The following is an 18613-nucleotide window of genomic DNA, read 5'->3' on the forward strand; positions in this document are numbered from 1 at the left end:
AATAATATTTATAACTTCTATGCCTTTTGATATTGCAGAGAAGACTTTTTTATAGCCTGTATATGCAATATATAATTTATTAATTTTAGGAGTGAGAGTTACAAACCTTGACTTTTCTTTATTTTCCTTCCCAATTTTATAGCGCAGCAGCAGTTTTGGGCATTTTGATCATTTTCGGAATAATTCCATTTCAAAACCAGATGATTCAACTGAGGTTAGTCTTTTATTCTATTTTTATGAAAATTATATAAACATAAAATTAAACTTTTTGAGGATAATGTCACTTTTGCAAAGTATAGTACAGTGAATAAATATATTTTCAAATCATAGCCTTATATAAAGTTTTGGAATAACAAACAATTATTTACTTATTAGCAAATGAAGAGCATTAAGGTAAAACCTAACTCAGAAGCCTACCAGACATTGGCATAATATTAGTTGAGGAAGATAGTTACAATTCAAAATGGCACTATAATTTCAATGTTCTTGAGTATTTACATAAATAAACAGCATATGTGTGAGTTGTCTATACATGCATAATTGTATAGTGTGTAATTGATTTAAATTAAAAAATGATCAAGTAACTATATTGTAAATTTTTAAGGTGAGCATATGACTACTCAAATATACTCTTACCTTTCTACTACATGCATCAAAATGTGTCATAGTGACTATTACATTCACATCTTTAAACTATACACACTTAAAGTGTAGATTAAGAAAAGCTTCCCATAAATTTAAGTTTACACAATAATATATTAATACCAAGATCTAAATCTAATTGAGCAATTACTATAAAGTAAGAACAATACAAACATTTTTCTTACCTGTAACATAGGAACCATTTGTATTTCTATCACTGAAGAAATATGCTTGCTACATTGAGTGAAATTACTTTTACATTTCAGAGTTAATAAATGATGAACCTCTTCTCTGACTCCAAAAGTTGCCATTCTGTGATACTATCTCATAAACTAGGTGATTAATGAAAGGAATAGTTAAGAGAATAGTAGTGATATGTATTGAGAAAAATTGAAAATACAGTACATGTTTATCATGTAACCTAATTTGACAAATGACCAAGTGATACATTATTTGTAAGGAAAATAGTTTGTAGGTTGTAGATATCATGCTCACATACTTATGCATCTATCTATATTTTAATTGTTTTTAATTTCAGTAAGGAATATTCTGGACAAAAGAAAAGAAATAAAATGACATTTATTATTACTTTATTAATATTTCTATTTGCACATATATGTTCATGTTTATTTATGTCCCCTTTAATTCATATATATATATCTTATTAATTTAAATATTTATAGATGGACAAACATCACAGCTCTATGGTCCACCAACATTAAAATAATTCTAAGTAATATAACTGAGAGAGAGAGAGACAGAGATAGAGATAGAGACTTATTTTATTTCCAACTGGCATCTTATATAAACTTTATACTCTCCATAATCATACCTGCTATATTCTATGGTCATTTAATTTACAATTCTAGAATTAATCTGTAAAAGTAGCTCAAGCCTATTCAGGCTTATTGATAAATTATAATGGCTAAAAAATTTGTGAAAGAATATTGTTAACCTGATAAAGTCGTTAAACACATTTTTTTAGAAATTCATCATTCATTCTCCATCTATTCAACAAATATCTATTCTGTAACAATATTTCCATCAAGCCCTTAGGAATTACTATTGTAATCACAAATGAACATGTTTACCACCTGAAGCCTGGAGTCTAGTGAGGCAGATACATATTAAAAAGCCATTGGGAACAACAAAACCATAAATGAATATCTAAATAAAATTGTGGTTCAGGCTATGAAAAACAGCATAGAAAAAAATGTTATAATTTATAATCTATGGAAATAGTTTGTTTGAATTATCTGTAAATATTGATATACAAAATAAATAAAAATTTTATGTATTTGAAGCTTGTGTAATGATTGTAAGTAATCATTGATTATAATAAAATAATATTTTCACATTTATTTTAGTAAAATAATTTTGTAATGAAGATATAAAGTAAGTAGCAAGAAGAGAGAAGAAAAAGGCCAACTAACTTTTTAAAGTGCTTTGAAATTATATTTTATTCAGAGCTTTTGAGTTAAACAAAAAATCTTTGCATTTATAACCTTGAATGTAGAGATTAATAAAGTCCAGTGAGGGTTTAAATTGGCTGTCCATTCTTATTTATCATTGGCAATTTGGGGTAAGATATGAAGCAAAACAATATTGATTAATAATGATGTTAACTATGTGTTTAAACTTTCATATTAAAATATTCAATATCACTAAAGAGATATTTCTCATCATTTTTTATATTCAGGGAATAACTAGCTGTACTTCTATCCAAATGTTGGACAGTGCCAAATTTCATGACCTTCAAATTTCATTTCTTGCAAATTTGAGATAGTAAGGATGAGTATCCCAAATATGTTCTCCACAAAAATAATGCTGAAAAGTTCTACATGAGGGGTTCAATATAAAAACACCAGTTATGCGCTTGGAAGTATTCTAGACACTCAGAATAAAGAAAACAGATATGGTCTCCATTATCATGAATCATACAACAAATGGAGATACAGACAATAATTGAATGAACAAACAAACATATTATTGAGTAATGTTAAGTGCTTAGGAAAAAATAAATCAGGTTAAACAAACAGGATGTTTGGACAAGTGTGAAGAATGATCAGTTAGACAATTTCTGCCTTCTTACCTCCTATGTGAATAGAAATTAATGATTTAAGGCAGAAATCTGTGGATATTTAAGGAATCCAAGGAAAAGGCAGGTACATACATTGGTGCGAAACTGATAGCCGGCAGTGGAGTTATACTGTCAATACTTTAGTACAGTTGTTTTCAAACTTTGGTGTGCCGTCACAATCACTTGAAGAGCTTATTAAAATACAAATTGTCCCCTAAAATATTGTTGTTGTTGACCCGAGGACCACACTGTCAAAATCACTGTTGTAGTCAGCAAAGGAGATCTGAAAAGTAGCTAAGAGTGAAATAATGATGATATTTTATTTCATATAGATTCCATAAAATATATACAATTTTGTAATGTATAATATATTAATTATACTGTGTCATACTATTTGTGTCATGTTATTGAATTTTGTGTGCTATGAAAACTTTATGTTTTATTCTGTTAAGTGGGAAGTCATTGCTTTAACAAATTTCTTAATAAGCACCAGGCAGAATGAGTCCAAATAAGATAATTAATAAGGAGAGCATAGGAATTCCATGAAGATTTCTGTACTGATGGATGGAACCACATAATGTTTACTATTTCCTAAAAATGTGAAAAATGTGCATGTATTCTTTCTTACTTGACAAGGAGAAAAATTGCAAGTTCTCGATTATCTTAACAAAATTCAACATTTCCTAAAACTAACCATGTGCATCGTGATTTCTATCAAGAGGCTATTTTAGCCCTTCAATAAAATGTCTCCAATCTATGTAGACATACTCACTCTTTATGTATGGCATTCTCTTCTATTTTCTTATCTGTAAAACAAGAACGATTAAAATGCTTCTTCAAAAAACTGCATTTAAAAATAAACCTAACTGTCCCAAATAATTTTAGGTGTAGGGGTGGGAAAAATTGTTAAGTTGTAGAGTACTTGCGTAGCATGTACAGTGTTCTGGGTTCAAATCTCAGATCTGCAAAAATGAGAAAATATGTTAATTGTTACTCTCTGAGGTAACCAAGTAACCAGTCTTGGACAACATTAAAAATATGTATCTTGCACAGATTGTTTGAAATTTTAGAGGCCTCAACACAGTGTGTTTAGGAAGTGGACAAATTGGCAATATTTTCAAATCAGTGCTTTTATTACTTTATTATTTTGTCTTTTGTAAAAATTTCTAAACCAGGTACATGAAGGGGAACTAATAAATGATAATGGAGAACAAAACAAAACTTCAAATAATGGAGGAGCTCTGAGTAAAAAAATTAGAGCTATTTCATGGACAATGAAGAAGAAAGTGGGGAAAAAGTACATCAAAGCCCTTTCTGAGGAAAAGGTAAGAGCATCTTGTTAATCATTTATATTTTTCTATTAATTTTTTCTAAAAATATTCAATTACTTTTTCTTCTAGGTGTGGGTATAAGTTTTTAGTGCTTCATGAAGCAACACTTAAACAAATATTTTCTCCCTCAGTCATCATGTCCAAAAAGTGGGTTGGGGAAAATATTATTACTATCATTTTTTTTTTTAATTTTGGGATAGAATCTCACAGAGTTGTTAAGTTGCCCATACTAAGCTCAAACGTGAACCTCTGGTCTCCGCCTCCCAGAATACAGGAACTGTGGCATGCACAACCATGCCTATTTACTACCACCATCTTAAGAGAAGAGATTGAGTCAGAGAAATCATGCAACTAGCATATGAATAACAATGTGTAACATCTTGTAGGAAGCATCACTATATCTTTTTTATTGCAAACATTTCATTTTCTAGATAAATTGCAATTTACATGTCTTTTCAACATTTAGTAGCTACTGGGGTTCTTCCTAGTTTTGGACTGCCATGAATATGCTGCTGCAAATATTTCTGTTTGATTTTTTGTGTGGAAATGTTTTACATTTCTCTTGGGTATATGGTAACTATATATTTCATATTTTGAGAAATTAGTCATCTTCCAAAGCACCTGCATGATTTTTACATTACTCTAGCAAAGTAAAAAGAGTTCGAATTTTTCCACATCCCTGCCAACATTTGTTATTATCAGGGCATTTTTGTTTTGGTTTTTAATGCTAATTATTTAATAGAGGTGAAATGAAATCTCATTGTGATTTTTACATACATCCTTATGACTAATGATGTTAAGAATGTTTTCATGTGCTTGTCCATAACTATGTCTTTTTGAAGAAGTGTTTAAATCTATTACCATTTTTAAATTGATTTGTCTTTTTATTGCTCGGATTTTAATCATATATTCTAAATATGTTTTTATTAGATATATGACTTGTAATATAAATCATTTTCCACCATTTGTGAATTTTAGTTTTACTTTCTTCTTAATATTCTTTGCTGCACAAATATTTTGTTGTAATCCAGTTTACCTATTTTTTAACTTTTGTAACTTGGGCTTTGTGGTACACTAAGAAACCATTATTTTATTTATTTATTTATTTATTTATTTATTTATTTATTTATTGGTACCAGGGATCGAATTTAGGACCTTGCACTTGCGAGGTAGGCAGCAGCTCCACTGAGCTAAATCCCTGGCTCTTAAGAAACCATTATTAATCATAAAGTCATAAGGTTTACTGCTATGTTTTCTTCTAAGAGTTTTAAAATTTTAGCTCTAAAATTTTGGTGTATGATCCATTTTGAGTTAATTTTTCTATATGTTTTTTAACAGAAACCCAACTTCAGTCTTTTGTATGTGACTATTTAGTTGTCCTAATTTCATTTGTTGAAAAGATGATTCTTTCCCCATTGTGTTGTCTTGCTACCTTCTCTTAAAATTAGTTCACCATGAATATGGTTATAAAGGTATGAATCATAAATATATAGGCTTATTTATGGACTCTCAATTCTATTATTGATTTATAGTCTTATGCTCATTCTGTTTTAAACCCACTTCTACATGGCTTCCATCTCCAGTACTCCATCATAATCAGTGGTAATCTCTGTATTGCCAAATCTAATGGTCACTTTTTCTTTTGTCTTTCTTTTCTTTTCAGCTGACTTTGACACAAATGATAATATTGTTATATGAGAAGTATTGTCTTTTCTTGGTTCCTATGACTGGCCATTCTTTTGGAATTTCTTCTTCATAGCTTCCTTTCTTATCTTTTCTTTCCTTACTGTAACTATTGAATCTTTTGCAGGCTTGGTCCTATGCCATACTCAATTTATCCTCTTCTCTTATGTGAGAAGTATTCCCTAACTTTGTTTTTCATAATTATATATAATTGTATAGTATATTCAATTATAGTATATTTGTATAATATGTTCAAGCATGACTTTGGAGAAGTAGACCTTAAGAAAGGAAGAGAAACACAAAGATTTATTGAAAGAAACGTCTGCAAAAGACAAAGAAAAGAAAGAAAAAAACAGGCAGGAAAAGTCTTTTGACTGCACTGTATATCTGATCTATAAAAGGAGAGGAAAGAAGAAAGGAGGATCAGTTAGAGAGAATTTCAGATTTCAAACCCAGTTCTGAGAAAACTTTGGCAGGTTGATGGCAAAACTCTGAACCAAAATGTTCCATTACAGGAGCCTCATGTACCACCAAATGAGCTCAGATAATACTCTCACTTTCTTAGACATTGGGAAAAAACATGGCTTCAGTGAAAATACTGTGGTGGATACAGAGTGGGGGATAATTAGAACTGTCAGTGTATTAATCCATTTTCTTTGGGTAATAATACAAAATCAGAAACTGAGTAAGTTATGGATAAAAGTGGTTTATTTTGGCTGACAGTTTTGGCTCAAGATAAAGGGATCACATCTGCATGATGGCTTTCTTGGTGGCAGAATATCAAGATGGTCCAGGGTATCACACAATGTAAAATTGGGACTATACACATGCATTTTCTAGTCTTCCTCTTCTAGTAAAGCCACCAGTATTCAATTATGGAGGCTTCACCCTGATGGTCTTATCTAATCCTAATCACCTGTCAGAACTCCTCTCAAAACACTGTTTCCCCTTCTTCATATTTCACAATGGGGATTAAATTTCAACATGGTTTTTGAGGTGATAAACCATATTCAAATCATCACATTCCTTCTTGATCCCCAACATTCACGTTCTTCTCACAATGTATAAATCAACCAATAATGCAGTTTTCTCACAGCAAGAGATCTGTGTGGCACATCTCCATGACCTCCACACAGGGTCTGCAAAGCTCTTTATGAACTAGCTCTGGTCTATTTCTCTGAATTCATATGTTAATATTCTCCTTTCTCTTATTACATTGGTCTGCACAGTCCAAGCTAATTCTGAGTTCAGTTATTTTTTCTTATTGTTCCTTTTGCTTAGAAAACTATCTCTAATGCTTCAAATAAGTCATATCTTCTTATCATTCTGGTCAGTAACTCAAAGCACATAATACCTTACAGTAGAGATCTTTGACAAGTAATCCATCCAAATAAATCATATTTCATTTTACCTTAGCCCTAGTAGCTTATTCTTTCATATCATCTAGTTTTATTTCCATTATAGCACTTATAATCCTCTGAAATTGTCTTCCTTGTTTTGTTTACACACCTCCCCAAACACTCTAAATGCACACAAATATACAGCATATGCATGTAAATAGCCTAATACACTATAATGTACCTCATTGGAGAAAGAGATAAGTTACCCTATTACATTGTTTACCATGAACTCTCCAGTTTCTAGAACAGTGCAAATACCTAAGAGGTACTTTATAAAGCTGAATTGAATGACTGAATGAATAAATGAAAAAATAGTTAGAATCAAAGTAAGTGTACATTATATACATATATTTTTTCCAAAGTTTTATCAATGCTTAGAAATGCTTAAAGTAAGCATATTGAATTACATTCTGATGAATATTAAATTTCAGTCTTTGTCCAAACTGTCTAAATATGGAAAACATTTGATTTGTTTTTGAGAAAATGTAATCTGTTTTGAAATTGTCTGTCTTTTCTAATTTTATGCAAGATTTGCTTTTCACTTGACTAGGTGGCAAGCACGGTATGAGATTTGTAAAGCTCCTTAGATAAGCTTTGCTTTAGAATTGCAAAGTGTGCATGTTTTATTCATATCAAGTGATCTGGTAGGGTGCAAAGAACTGACATGAAACAACTGTGCAGAGTTTAAATCTGTAGTATCGGATCTCAAAGGATTAATAATGGCGGTGAATAGATGAGAATGAGAACATAGAGAAGGAGAACATGAATAAGGAAAAGTGCTTTAACAGATAAAGCTCAGATGTCAATAAATCTAACATTTCTGATTAAATAGCCTTGATATGATATTCACCCTAATTTGCAAAAATAAGCCTTCATAAATTCAGTCAAATTCCACAATAAGAAATGTTTCATCTAAGGAATTTTTCCAAGTATACTCTAAAATGTTTCAGTAGAGATTGAAATAAAGATTAATGACACTCATATTTTATGCTGATGTATTCCTATTTTATTGCTAAAATATGTCTTGTTTGTTAAATCAATGCACACAGTGAACATCTCCATGGAAATATGCTCTCTACATTTAACTTCTGATTTTTTTTCTGAAGGATAGGGAAGATGGAGAGGATGCTCTGCCATGTCGAAACAGTGATCCTATGATGGGGACCCACACAGAGAAGGTCTTGCTTAAAGCCAGTGACTCCATGGATAGTCTCTACAGTGGGCAGAGCTCATCAAGTAAGGCTAATGAATAAAGGGCACAATCCTAGCTGTGAGGTCTGGGTTAAATTAATTTAAAAAACAATAAATCTGCCCCTCTCTGGCTTGTATATAAAATTAGTAACAAGGTTCCAGCTATTTGATTTTAAAAAATGGTAAAATGCATTGAATTTACATGGTAGTTTCATGGTAGATGGATTGAATCTACATAGTTACTATTATTCAAATCAATATATAATATATTTGAATTATACATTGTTTAACAATTTTAGTGCCATTGTCAACAGAGTTCTTGGGAATATGTCCCCAAATAGTTGTGTTGTATAATTAAATCTGTTATTTGAAATCAAAAAGATCAGATGTTTCCAATAATTTTTACTGCTATTTTCCTATTGGATATAGAACAGTTATTGTGAAAAAAAATCTAATCCAAAGACATTTCAAGGATTTTTTTTATCTGTATCAAATTCTGATTTCATAAGTATTCATTTCTTCTGGATGTTTTAAAATTCTAAATACTGATTCTTTCGTGGAGAAAATTTTATTAACTAGAATGTATCATAATCACAAGACTGTGTTCATTGTGGCAGAGAGGGCATGAGGTGATGCTCTCCCAATTAATCTTATACAACTTAATTCTTATGATTAGACACAACTCTTTTTTCTAAGGGCCAGGGATGTAGCTCAGTGGCACAGCCCCTGCCTGGCAAGCTTGAGGTCCTGAGTTTGATCCCCAGTACCAAAAAGAAAAAGGCATAATCTACTACAACTCATTTTTCATTTACATAAGTTCATATAAAATGTGGAGCTTCTCAAAGTATCTTTACCTTACTTCTGTAATGAATGATAGTGAAACCTGGGCTGTTCCCTCCTTGAACAGAGCACCAAAAGGCCAGCTTGTGGGGGAAATGAGAAGGCACTAAAGATTGGTGAGAAAAAGAGGCATTTCCCCTGGGGAATATTCTTGCCTGCCCTTGGGCAAGTAGCAAAAGAAAGTTACCCTTTTCTTTCTGAAGTTCAAAATCAAAAAGAAAGAAAATCAGCAAACAAGGACTTAGAGCAGTATTTTTCTTTTTTTGGATGGGAGCAATTTTTAAAAGCCCAGTTTAGTACAGTTTCAAACTATTTCAGACATTCCAACACACTTCCTCCTTCACTCACAGTACAAGCAAATGTATCATATTTTATGTGCCAAGATTTTGCCTCAAAATGGCCATTAGAGTACAGAAGGAGGACTGGGGAATTTTTGCTACAATTGCAGTCAATTATAGAGAACTTTGCAATGTCACGCTTTAACCATTTGTGATCAATAGCGCTCACACAAAGACCAAACTCTTGCTATCAATTTCTGTCTTGTTTTACATTTATAAAATTGTGTACTGTAGCTTGGGCAAGAGTTAAACCTATACCTTTCTCCTCTTTAGCAAGTGTCTATTATTAATATACAGTGTGCCGGATTAGGTCAGAGACCAAAACAAGAGTGTTTGATTTAGTGTTTGAAAGGACAGTGGTCCGATTGTGAGAAAGAGGTCTGAAGTAACCCAGAGGACAATATTCACTAGCAGAGAATGACTGGGTGTTAAAACAGGACTGGAATCCATTGCTTCAGGGTCCCAAAGGTGGTTTGAATGTTAATGTCAAAAGAGTTTGATAACAACTGTTAACCTCTGCTTTCCTCAGGTGGAATGACAAGTTGTTCAGATGGCACAAGCAACCGAGACAGCTTTCGCCTGGATGATGACAGCCCCTACTCAGGACCACTCTGTGGCCGTGCCAGAGTACACACGGATTTTACGCCAAGTCCCTATGACACTGACTCCCTCAAAATCAAAGTGAGCCAATATTACATTTGCTTTCTGGATAATTTGTCAAATTCTAGTTTATGATCTGTATCAAGAAGTAAAGAAATAAGAAGGAAGGTTGTGTGTTCTTCCTAACAGTTAAAATGGGGAATTGTGGTGATAGTGGCAGGATTTTTAATAAAACATGGGTGGGGTACTAGAGATCAGTCTTCTCAGGCTATTACCAGAAGTTGTTGTTAAGTTTATCATACAATTTCAGAGTTTATTGAGGAAAAAGAATTGTGTACTTTTTCTGAAAACTGAAAGTGTCTCAGGTTGCTGGAGGTGCCCAGCTCTGCTAGATAGTTGCTGGGAAGAAAATAATGGAGCTAAAGAGAAGAAAAGATGGAAATTTCGGGCAGGAGCACAGCAAAGCAAAGCAAAGCAAAGGTCTAGGAACCATAGTTGTCTGGGCAGCTCCAGTTCTTTTTAAATTGGTTACCCTGGTTAACCACAGACCATTCTCCAATGATTCCCTGCCTTGGGTTCGTTCTTCTTTGCTTTATCTGCTGTATTCATTTTGTACTGTTCCAGAATGAACTGCCCCAAACTCATGGGCGTCAAACATTGCAACTGTTTCACAGTTTCTATAAGAACATAAATTTGGGTGTGGCTCAGGGATCTTCTCTGTCTGAGGACTCACCTGGCTGAAATTAAATTGTCAGATTGTTATCTCACCTGCAGTTTGGGGTCCTCCTTCAAGGTCATTTAGCTGTACATGGAATTCAGTTCATTGCTGTTGTGCAAATTAGACCCTGGGCTTCTTGCTGGATATAAACTAGAGGCCATTCTGAGTCCTTATATTCCACCAGCCATGGTCCTCTCTCATAACATGGCAGCCTACTTTTTCAAGACTATAAAGAGAAAAGCTGCTACATGCTTCAGTATCTTTTTTAAAAGAGACCTCACATGATTAAGTCAGATGCACCAGGATAATCTTCCTTTTCATTAACTCCAAAATTGTAAAGTTTCTTCTGTCACATAAAGTAACACAATCATGAGTTTGAAATCCACCATTTTGGTAGCCCTGGGCACTATAAGGAGACAGGGCTGATAAAGGTTCATGCTAAAATATTTTTATAGATGTTAAATCATTCTGTTTAGTGTCACAAAGCACTGTAAGTAAAAGAACATTAATTATGAATTTTCTATACAATTAACACTAATTCATGTTAATGAATGATTATGATATGAAGTATTGATTTATTTCATTACTTAACGCACTCAATTTTCTTATTTCCTTCTATGCTATCAAATCAGAGTAAACCAGAGGAAGGAGAAAATACATTATTCCCCACAGTTAGACCCTTAGTCATTTATCTAAAATGATTTGAAATCTAAGTTCAAGTCTTGGAGATGCTTACATTCTAGAACTCATTTTGAAGGGAAGACAGTAAAAGGGAATAAACACAACTTTGACTCAGGATTGTTTTTTAACCTCCTTATAATACAATGTCAGTGTTCCACTGCTGGCACCCCCTGAGCTGATTTTTGTGGAGCTATTACAGTGCATAGCAAGGATCCCATAGTTAACAATTGAAACTTGAAATATTATTGTTTCTAACAATGAATTTATCCAAAGTGAAATTGAGTCTTTGCTTGGGTGACTTCTGGAATGTGCAAATTTACAAGTTAAAGGATATAAGTTACAAGTTTTAAGAACAATAGGAAGGATTCAGAAAAGGCTAACCAAACCTAGTAACTTTCTGGATCTTTCAGGGAGTTCCCTGGTGAGTTTAGTGGGTAGCATCTGCCCTATGATTTAATTTCCTGTAGTGAAAAGACAAGAAAACCGAGACTAATAGCTCAGAGGTCCAGACAAGCAGATGATCATAAATCAGAAATATCACATCATTCAACCACATTAAATTGTAATATTGCAAATAAAATTTGTGTTTTGTACAAATCATACATTCACAAATCAGCAGAAAAAAACATATTTTATTATCACATTTAATGCTGTGCTGTTGAAGGGTAGATCCTTAAACGTGGTAGAAATATTAGAATCTGTAACATCCTCTCTGGGGCAGACATGCCCAAGACTCAAAGGCATAACTAGTGTACTCTTAAATATAGATCCTTATTTGCATAGAATTCAGGGTTTTTTTAAACCAAGAAATACTCCCAGGGGATTTTCTACTTTTGCCAATAATTAGTAGCATGTTGCAAAATATAGCCTAAAATGCGAATAAACAAAATACTACTTTGTATGAACCATCTCAATGTGCTTCATTCGAACTTCAGTGCAAACTTTTGCTGGAGCTCAATCTAAATATTATCTCTTCTTGATAAGAAAAGCATTAAGAACTAAGTAGTATAACAGTGCACTCATACTTTTGATACATATTTGGTGAGTTCTGCATACTTTTATTATTGTATATGGATGAAATACTTTAGAGGACTTGACTTTATACTGAAAATTGATTCTATTGGATGAACTAGAATCTCAGACAGAGCCACAGACTTCTTTCTCTTGATGTTTTCCAATAGAAAAGCCCCCTCCCCCCCCAAATAATAAGAATATTACTTTTGTAATATGAATGAAAGGAACATAATTTTTAAGTTCAGAAAACTTGGGCTTAAATTGTCATTAACTTCTGCAAACTTTTGAGAAGTCATTCACTATCTTTGCTTCTTTTTCTGAAATATTTAATAAAGTGTTGTTTCACCTATGTATCTGAGGTGTGTTGTGAATATAAAATGACAGTGTATTCAAAATTATTGTGTAAGTTATACTGTGATATGCAAGCATGTTACACTGATATAACAAAAAAAAGAAATGTGTCACTATTTCTATGTAAGCTTTTCTTCAAGCATTTAGAAGTTTGCTTTATTATTACTGGAAAATAATTTCCTTAAACAAGTGAACTCAGATCTATTATTGATATCTTTGAACCTGTTTAGCATAATGTACTAATTACTCTAATTTTCAACCATTCTTTCTACCAATCTTCATAATACTATACTGCTTTGAAATCTGATTTGTATGTGTTTATCTCTTCTCCCTTAGAAAGGAGACATCATAGACATTATCTGCAAAACACCAATGGGGATATGGACGGGAATGTTGAACAATAAAGTGGGAAACTTCAAGTTTATTTATGTGGACATCATCTCAGAAGAGGAAGCAGCCCCTAAAAAAATAAAGGCACACAGAAGGAGTAAAAGCGAAAAACCTATGAGTCTTCAGGTGTTTTTAGAGAAGATTCACCTTCAGGTTAGCCACTCTTTGGCCTGTTTTTGGTGGTAATGTGGATGGAATCGTTGATGAGAGTGGATCAGTTTTTGTATAATGTTATTTAAAAATATAAGACTTACAGCAAGAAAAATCTGTTTTCCTAGAACAGCTCTTATTTCTTTTTTATTACTTTTATTATGCAAGGGCAGGTCTAAATATAACATCTCTTGGACTAAACCCTAATGCTACTTAGCAGTGACAGTAGAGATTAATGTTGAGAAAGTGCAATGAAAAATGAAAAATATCTAGGAGAATAAAAGAACAGGAGAAAATATCTAAATGAGAAAGAGAATATAAAGAGTAAAGTAAATCTAGAGAAGAGAAAGAAAAAATGAAAATTATATTTGCTATACAGCAGAGATCAAAATCAAGTCCAGGGAAGATAACTAAATAGGATCATCTAAACAGTAATCATTAAGCCTCATGATAATTGTGTTCAGAATACTATGTCATCTGGTTTTATAATCTATTTTTTATATTACATTAGTAAATTTTTATGAAATATCTACCTTCTTAAAAGATGTGTACATACAGTATAACTATTGGTATTCAACTTACATTTTTGCAACACATTTCTAAAATTAACTTAGTTAAATTTTGATAAACTTCAAAATTCATAAAGGCAATAGCCAATTAAAGTTTTCTTTATTGATTTTTCTGAATTATCTAGTTAACCATCTTGGCTGTGCATATACTGTCCAAGCATCCCAACATTACTATTATTTTATAGTATATACAGAGGAAGTATAATTTTGAATCCTGCCTCTCTACTTGTTTGTTCTGTGACTTATAGAAAAAAATCAACATCTGAGGGAGTACGTGGCTTATTCGAGAACCCATAATCAGATGGTTTTGTCAGAATGGAAATTATGGTTTTCTGTATTCTAATTCAGGGCTCTTGTAGAATACACTACTTTTTCCAAAGAACTGTCCCTTCTTTTTGTTGTTAAAATAGAGTTGGTAATAAGGTCTTCCTGATTACTTAAAACTTCTATGTTTTCCCTTATTCAGCTTTAGTAACTAAAATAAAGACATTGAAATTATGATCAAATGAAATGAGAGGATTTTGGGGGGAAGTTGAAAAAGCTTTTAACTTCAGTTTGCATTTTTATTCTGTTAGAGACAAAAGAGGTTGTATAAATAATACACAGACTAAAACCAAAAGTCTATGAATTTTAAATTAACACATACTAATGCAAATAACAGACAAAATATACATGCTGAAAAAAGGAAGTAAAATTTTTTCCAACTCTCTTATGTTTAATAAAGTTTTTAATTAAGTAGTTTGTGGTAGTTTTACATGTCTCTCAATCAAAATGCTAAACCCACTTTGTGTGTAGACTTGTGTCTGTTTTAAATTTGCTTTTAATCAACTCCAAGAAGTTAGTGAAAGTACATATTTTTGTAATCAAGGAACAGGAAGGTATGTAATTTAGAAATATTAGTACAATATACTCTGTTATAGGCATTTCATTGATAGACTTAAAAAAATTCTAGTTCTTTTGGTTTAGGTAGTTGGGAAGTAAAAAATGCTAAATGGGATATATGCTCCAGCTATTAAATTAATTCACAACTTGACATTGCATAGATTAAGATAATTATGTCTTCTTATGTCCCATCTTCCAGAAGGTGAGAATTACACAACATACTCATAAATGCCCTAGAGTTCATGTGTGGAAAGCTAGTACAAGTCAAATAAAGTTAAACAAAAGTTATACTGGGAACTCTGGTTTCCATATGCATTTCTATACTTTGTTTAAATCTAAAGAGAACTAAAAATAAAATAGTTGAATCTAACTAGTTTACATTGCATTATATTTTTTTCTCCCCATAGGAATATACCTCAACACTTTTACTTAATGGATATGAGATCCTAGAAGATTTAAAGGATATAAAAGAGAGTCATCTCATTGAATTAAACATTGCAAACCCAGAAGACAGAATGAGGTTACTATCAGCTGCTGAAAGTCTCCTTGATGAAGAAAGTAAGTGTACGCATCTACTCATTCCCTAGCTGATAATTTATGGTTTGAAGTAAAGAGTAAAATTATTACAACCACCTCTGTTTTATTTACATAAATCACATACAATATTATTTCCATAAAATTAGAATTTTCATATAACCTTGGAAGCAATGACTCCGATAAAATCTATAATTGGGGAAAAAGATATTTTTTTCCTTATTGGACTGAAAAATGAAAGGACTTTTCTAGGTCCCTCATTTTGATTTTGCAGAACTCTCAATTTATATGCAAGTGGATGGCTGCATTCCTGAAGACTGAGGGAGTCAGTGACAAATATTTAGTGACAGCATGAGCCATTAGTGAGAACTGTCACACGTGGCTTCTATAGAACAACACAGAGTGTGGCACTAACCTAATGAGCCTTTGTGCCACCAGAAAAATTCATTTTATTACCATATAGTCACATCTTGTGTGTGTTTATTGTACTCCTTCAAAATGTTATAATAGCTTGCAAAAATATTCGCACTCATTTTTATTATCTAAGATAGTTCTCTGTATTTGAAGTATAAACTGGGGACAGAATAATACGTATAAGTTCATTTATGGCAGGATGCTAGCTATGCCAACAAGAATTGTAAAGATAGAATAGCTTTTATTTTTGTAACTACTCATTTAGGACTCACTACTAAATCTCTTCAAACCCCCAGACCCTGAGCCTGGAGTGTGCCAATCTATACAGTACATTTTGTGAAGAAAAATTGGGTGGGGATCATGAAGAGTCTAAATTTAAAGATGAGAAAGAAGTTAAATTATTAAATCGAGACTTCTCTTTCAAAACTAATATTAGTAGTAATTATTAACTAGTTTATTTATTTGAATGTGTATTCTGAGTAAAACTTTAGGCAAGTTCTTTATGTTTATTATTTTATTTAATACTCTTCACAAGATAGTACTACCTCCACTTTTAAAATGAGAAATTGAGATAAGTAACTTCTCTAAGCTCAAACTCCTAGTGAATTGTAGCTAGGATTCCAACCCAGTATTTAGAAAGCTTTCTAAATACAAGTAACAGCCCAGATGGAGAGTGAGGAGGAAAGCTGTATTTAGCATCTAGACCTCCTGACTTCCTTCGTGGGCTCTCCTATGCCCTCTGTTTTAAATCCGACAAAATTTAGGCATAACACATGTTTACTACACACTTGCTTCTCATAGTAGAAATTCATTTATTTTTTAAGAAACTGTTTCTCGCTTTATTCTCACTTGCTTTCTTGTGTTTCCATGAACACAAGCAGAAGTTATCGCCAGACCTAGGTTCTTATGCTCTTTCTTGAAAGTTTTGGTGATTGGGCAATGAATATAAGGGGTTTAATGGAGTCACAAAGGTAGAAAAAACTAACCTTCCTAAGGTTACCTAAAGGAGCTGATTTCCTCAACAGTACCAGCCTCCCAAAACTTGACCTTTGTAAGTTGATGTGGCAGAATCTTTCAGGTAAATAAGGCAGTTTCTCTTACATCTTGTCAGTTCAAGACATCACACCTCACTAAACATTTGGCTACAAAGAAGATTCTGTAGATTTTTTCTACTGATTCATGCTCAGTGCCACTGGCAATACTCTCCAAAGTAAGAGAGAGAGAATACTTTTTAAACACTTGCAAAGAATTACTTTTCTTTTGAAATAGCATACATTTAGATATTTTGTTCAATTTACAGATGAGGAAATAATTCAGAGATGAATTTCAAAGAAGTTAATTAGCTAAATAAATAGGAAAGGTGGAATTTTAATCAAAAACAGACTGCTATACAACTCAAAGTTCTGTCTTCCACATAAGCAAACTGGTATATATGAGAACAGTGAATATTTGGAGATTAACATCTTCTGCTACTTAAATTTTCTCAAGGACTTCAGTTCAGTGTTCCATCTCAGTGTAGTGTTCAAGTGAGAACAAAACCCTGGCAAGAACAGAACTCTCTGAGAGGTGAGATATGTCTGTAGCTGCCTCACAGCAGACTTCATGAAGATAAGAGGCTAGAAGCTAGGAAGCTGAGCTCTTAGTAGTAAAACAGTGTTTAGTAAGGACTCCCAAAAGAAGATGGTTCCAGGGTCAGAGGATGTGTTTACCTCATTTCTGTGTTCTTATCTCTTGCATCACTTTTCTATTTTCTTTGTTAACCAAAAAATAATGATTTGCATGTGATAACAAATCGAGGGGTGGGCATAATTTTTTTAAAAACACACCTGACCCAAAGTCTTCCTTTGCGAAATGGGAAAAATAAGAGTCCAAATAGCCGTGTGGCTTATTTAAGCTCATACATCTGGAACTTAGTCTCTTAAGTCTATCTGAAACATGTTCCACTATATCCTGGTTTCTGAAAAGAAAATACAGTATTTTCAAGCATGAAGGGACTTTGCAGTGTTTGATATTTTAAAAAGGACAAGTCCAAAAAATTATTTTCCTCTATAAAACTTTAGAAAACTATAATTAAAGGTCAAGAAGAGCTGATCAGTTCATAACAATAGCCAGTAATATATAAACATACACACACAGAGCAAAATTCTTATAGATGTAAGATAGAAAAATGCAGATTCAATCAGTGTTATTTGGCAATACACAACCCTGAGATTTTTCTTATTTTAATCATATGGCCTAAAGTAGTATTAGAATATACATGTCAGAAAGATGCATATTGCATGTTAGGCTATTCTGACTGAAAGCTATTTATCTTATATGAAATGGCTTTGCTCAAGAAATAAAGAAGAATGACTTCCATTTGTTGATAAGATGGTGAATTCTGATGATTTTGCATCATGCTACTGCATGTTTATTTTTATCTATCCTACACTCTGTGAATCACATCTTCTACATCCATGCTAAAGATTAAACACAGAACCTTCATGTTCCTTGAATGATAAATACCTTGAATACATGGTTATATAAAGCTGAGACATTATAAAAAGCAAATATACATCATAACCACAGGTTAAAATAGCTTTTATTAAAAAAAAAGAATGGGGTATGCAAAGTGGATAGGGTTTTATATATGAATTTTTATTTTCATCATTGAGCAATGTTAATTTGGAGAATTCCAATAAATTCTTAGTTTAAGGTTTCAGGATTTTTACATTGAGAACTTGGAAAACTTTTGCTTTTCTGATCACTCAGTATAAAAGTTGAGCAAACTGGGAACATGTCTTGAGGATTAGAGTCAAAATTTGA

At 32.4% G+C, this 18613-nt stretch overlaps 1 protein-coding gene across 2 annotated transcripts in view; it reads left to right on the top strand.

Moving 5' to 3' along the window:
• The window catches only part of LOC101712817 (SAM domain-containing protein SAMSN-1), an 80215-nt gene that overhangs the window by 52045 nt on the left and 9557 nt on the right, over positions 1 to 18613 (top strand). For both annotated transcript variants that reach the window (XM_087213839.1, XM_004842202.4), the window contains exons 2-7: positions 143 to 214; positions 3898 to 4047; positions 8243 to 8372; positions 10035 to 10186; positions 13206 to 13412; positions 15268 to 15418. In XM_087213839.1, the coding sequence (XP_087069965.1) occupies positions 143 to 214; positions 3898 to 4047; positions 8243 to 8372; positions 10035 to 10186; positions 13206 to 13412; positions 15268 to 15418 (862 nt within the window). The remainder of the gene's footprint in view (positions 1 to 142; positions 215 to 3897; positions 4048 to 8242; positions 8373 to 10034; positions 10187 to 13205; positions 13413 to 15267; positions 15419 to 18613) is intronic.

Source organism: Heterocephalus glaber, unplaced genomic scaffold (assembly GCF_053883595.1).
Source record: "Heterocephalus glaber isolate CG9 unplaced genomic scaffold, H.glaber_assembly_v1.0 deba00000122, whole genome shotgun sequence".
In the NCBI taxonomy this organism is placed as follows: Eukaryota; Metazoa; Chordata; class Mammalia; order Rodentia; family Bathyergidae; genus Heterocephalus; species Heterocephalus glaber.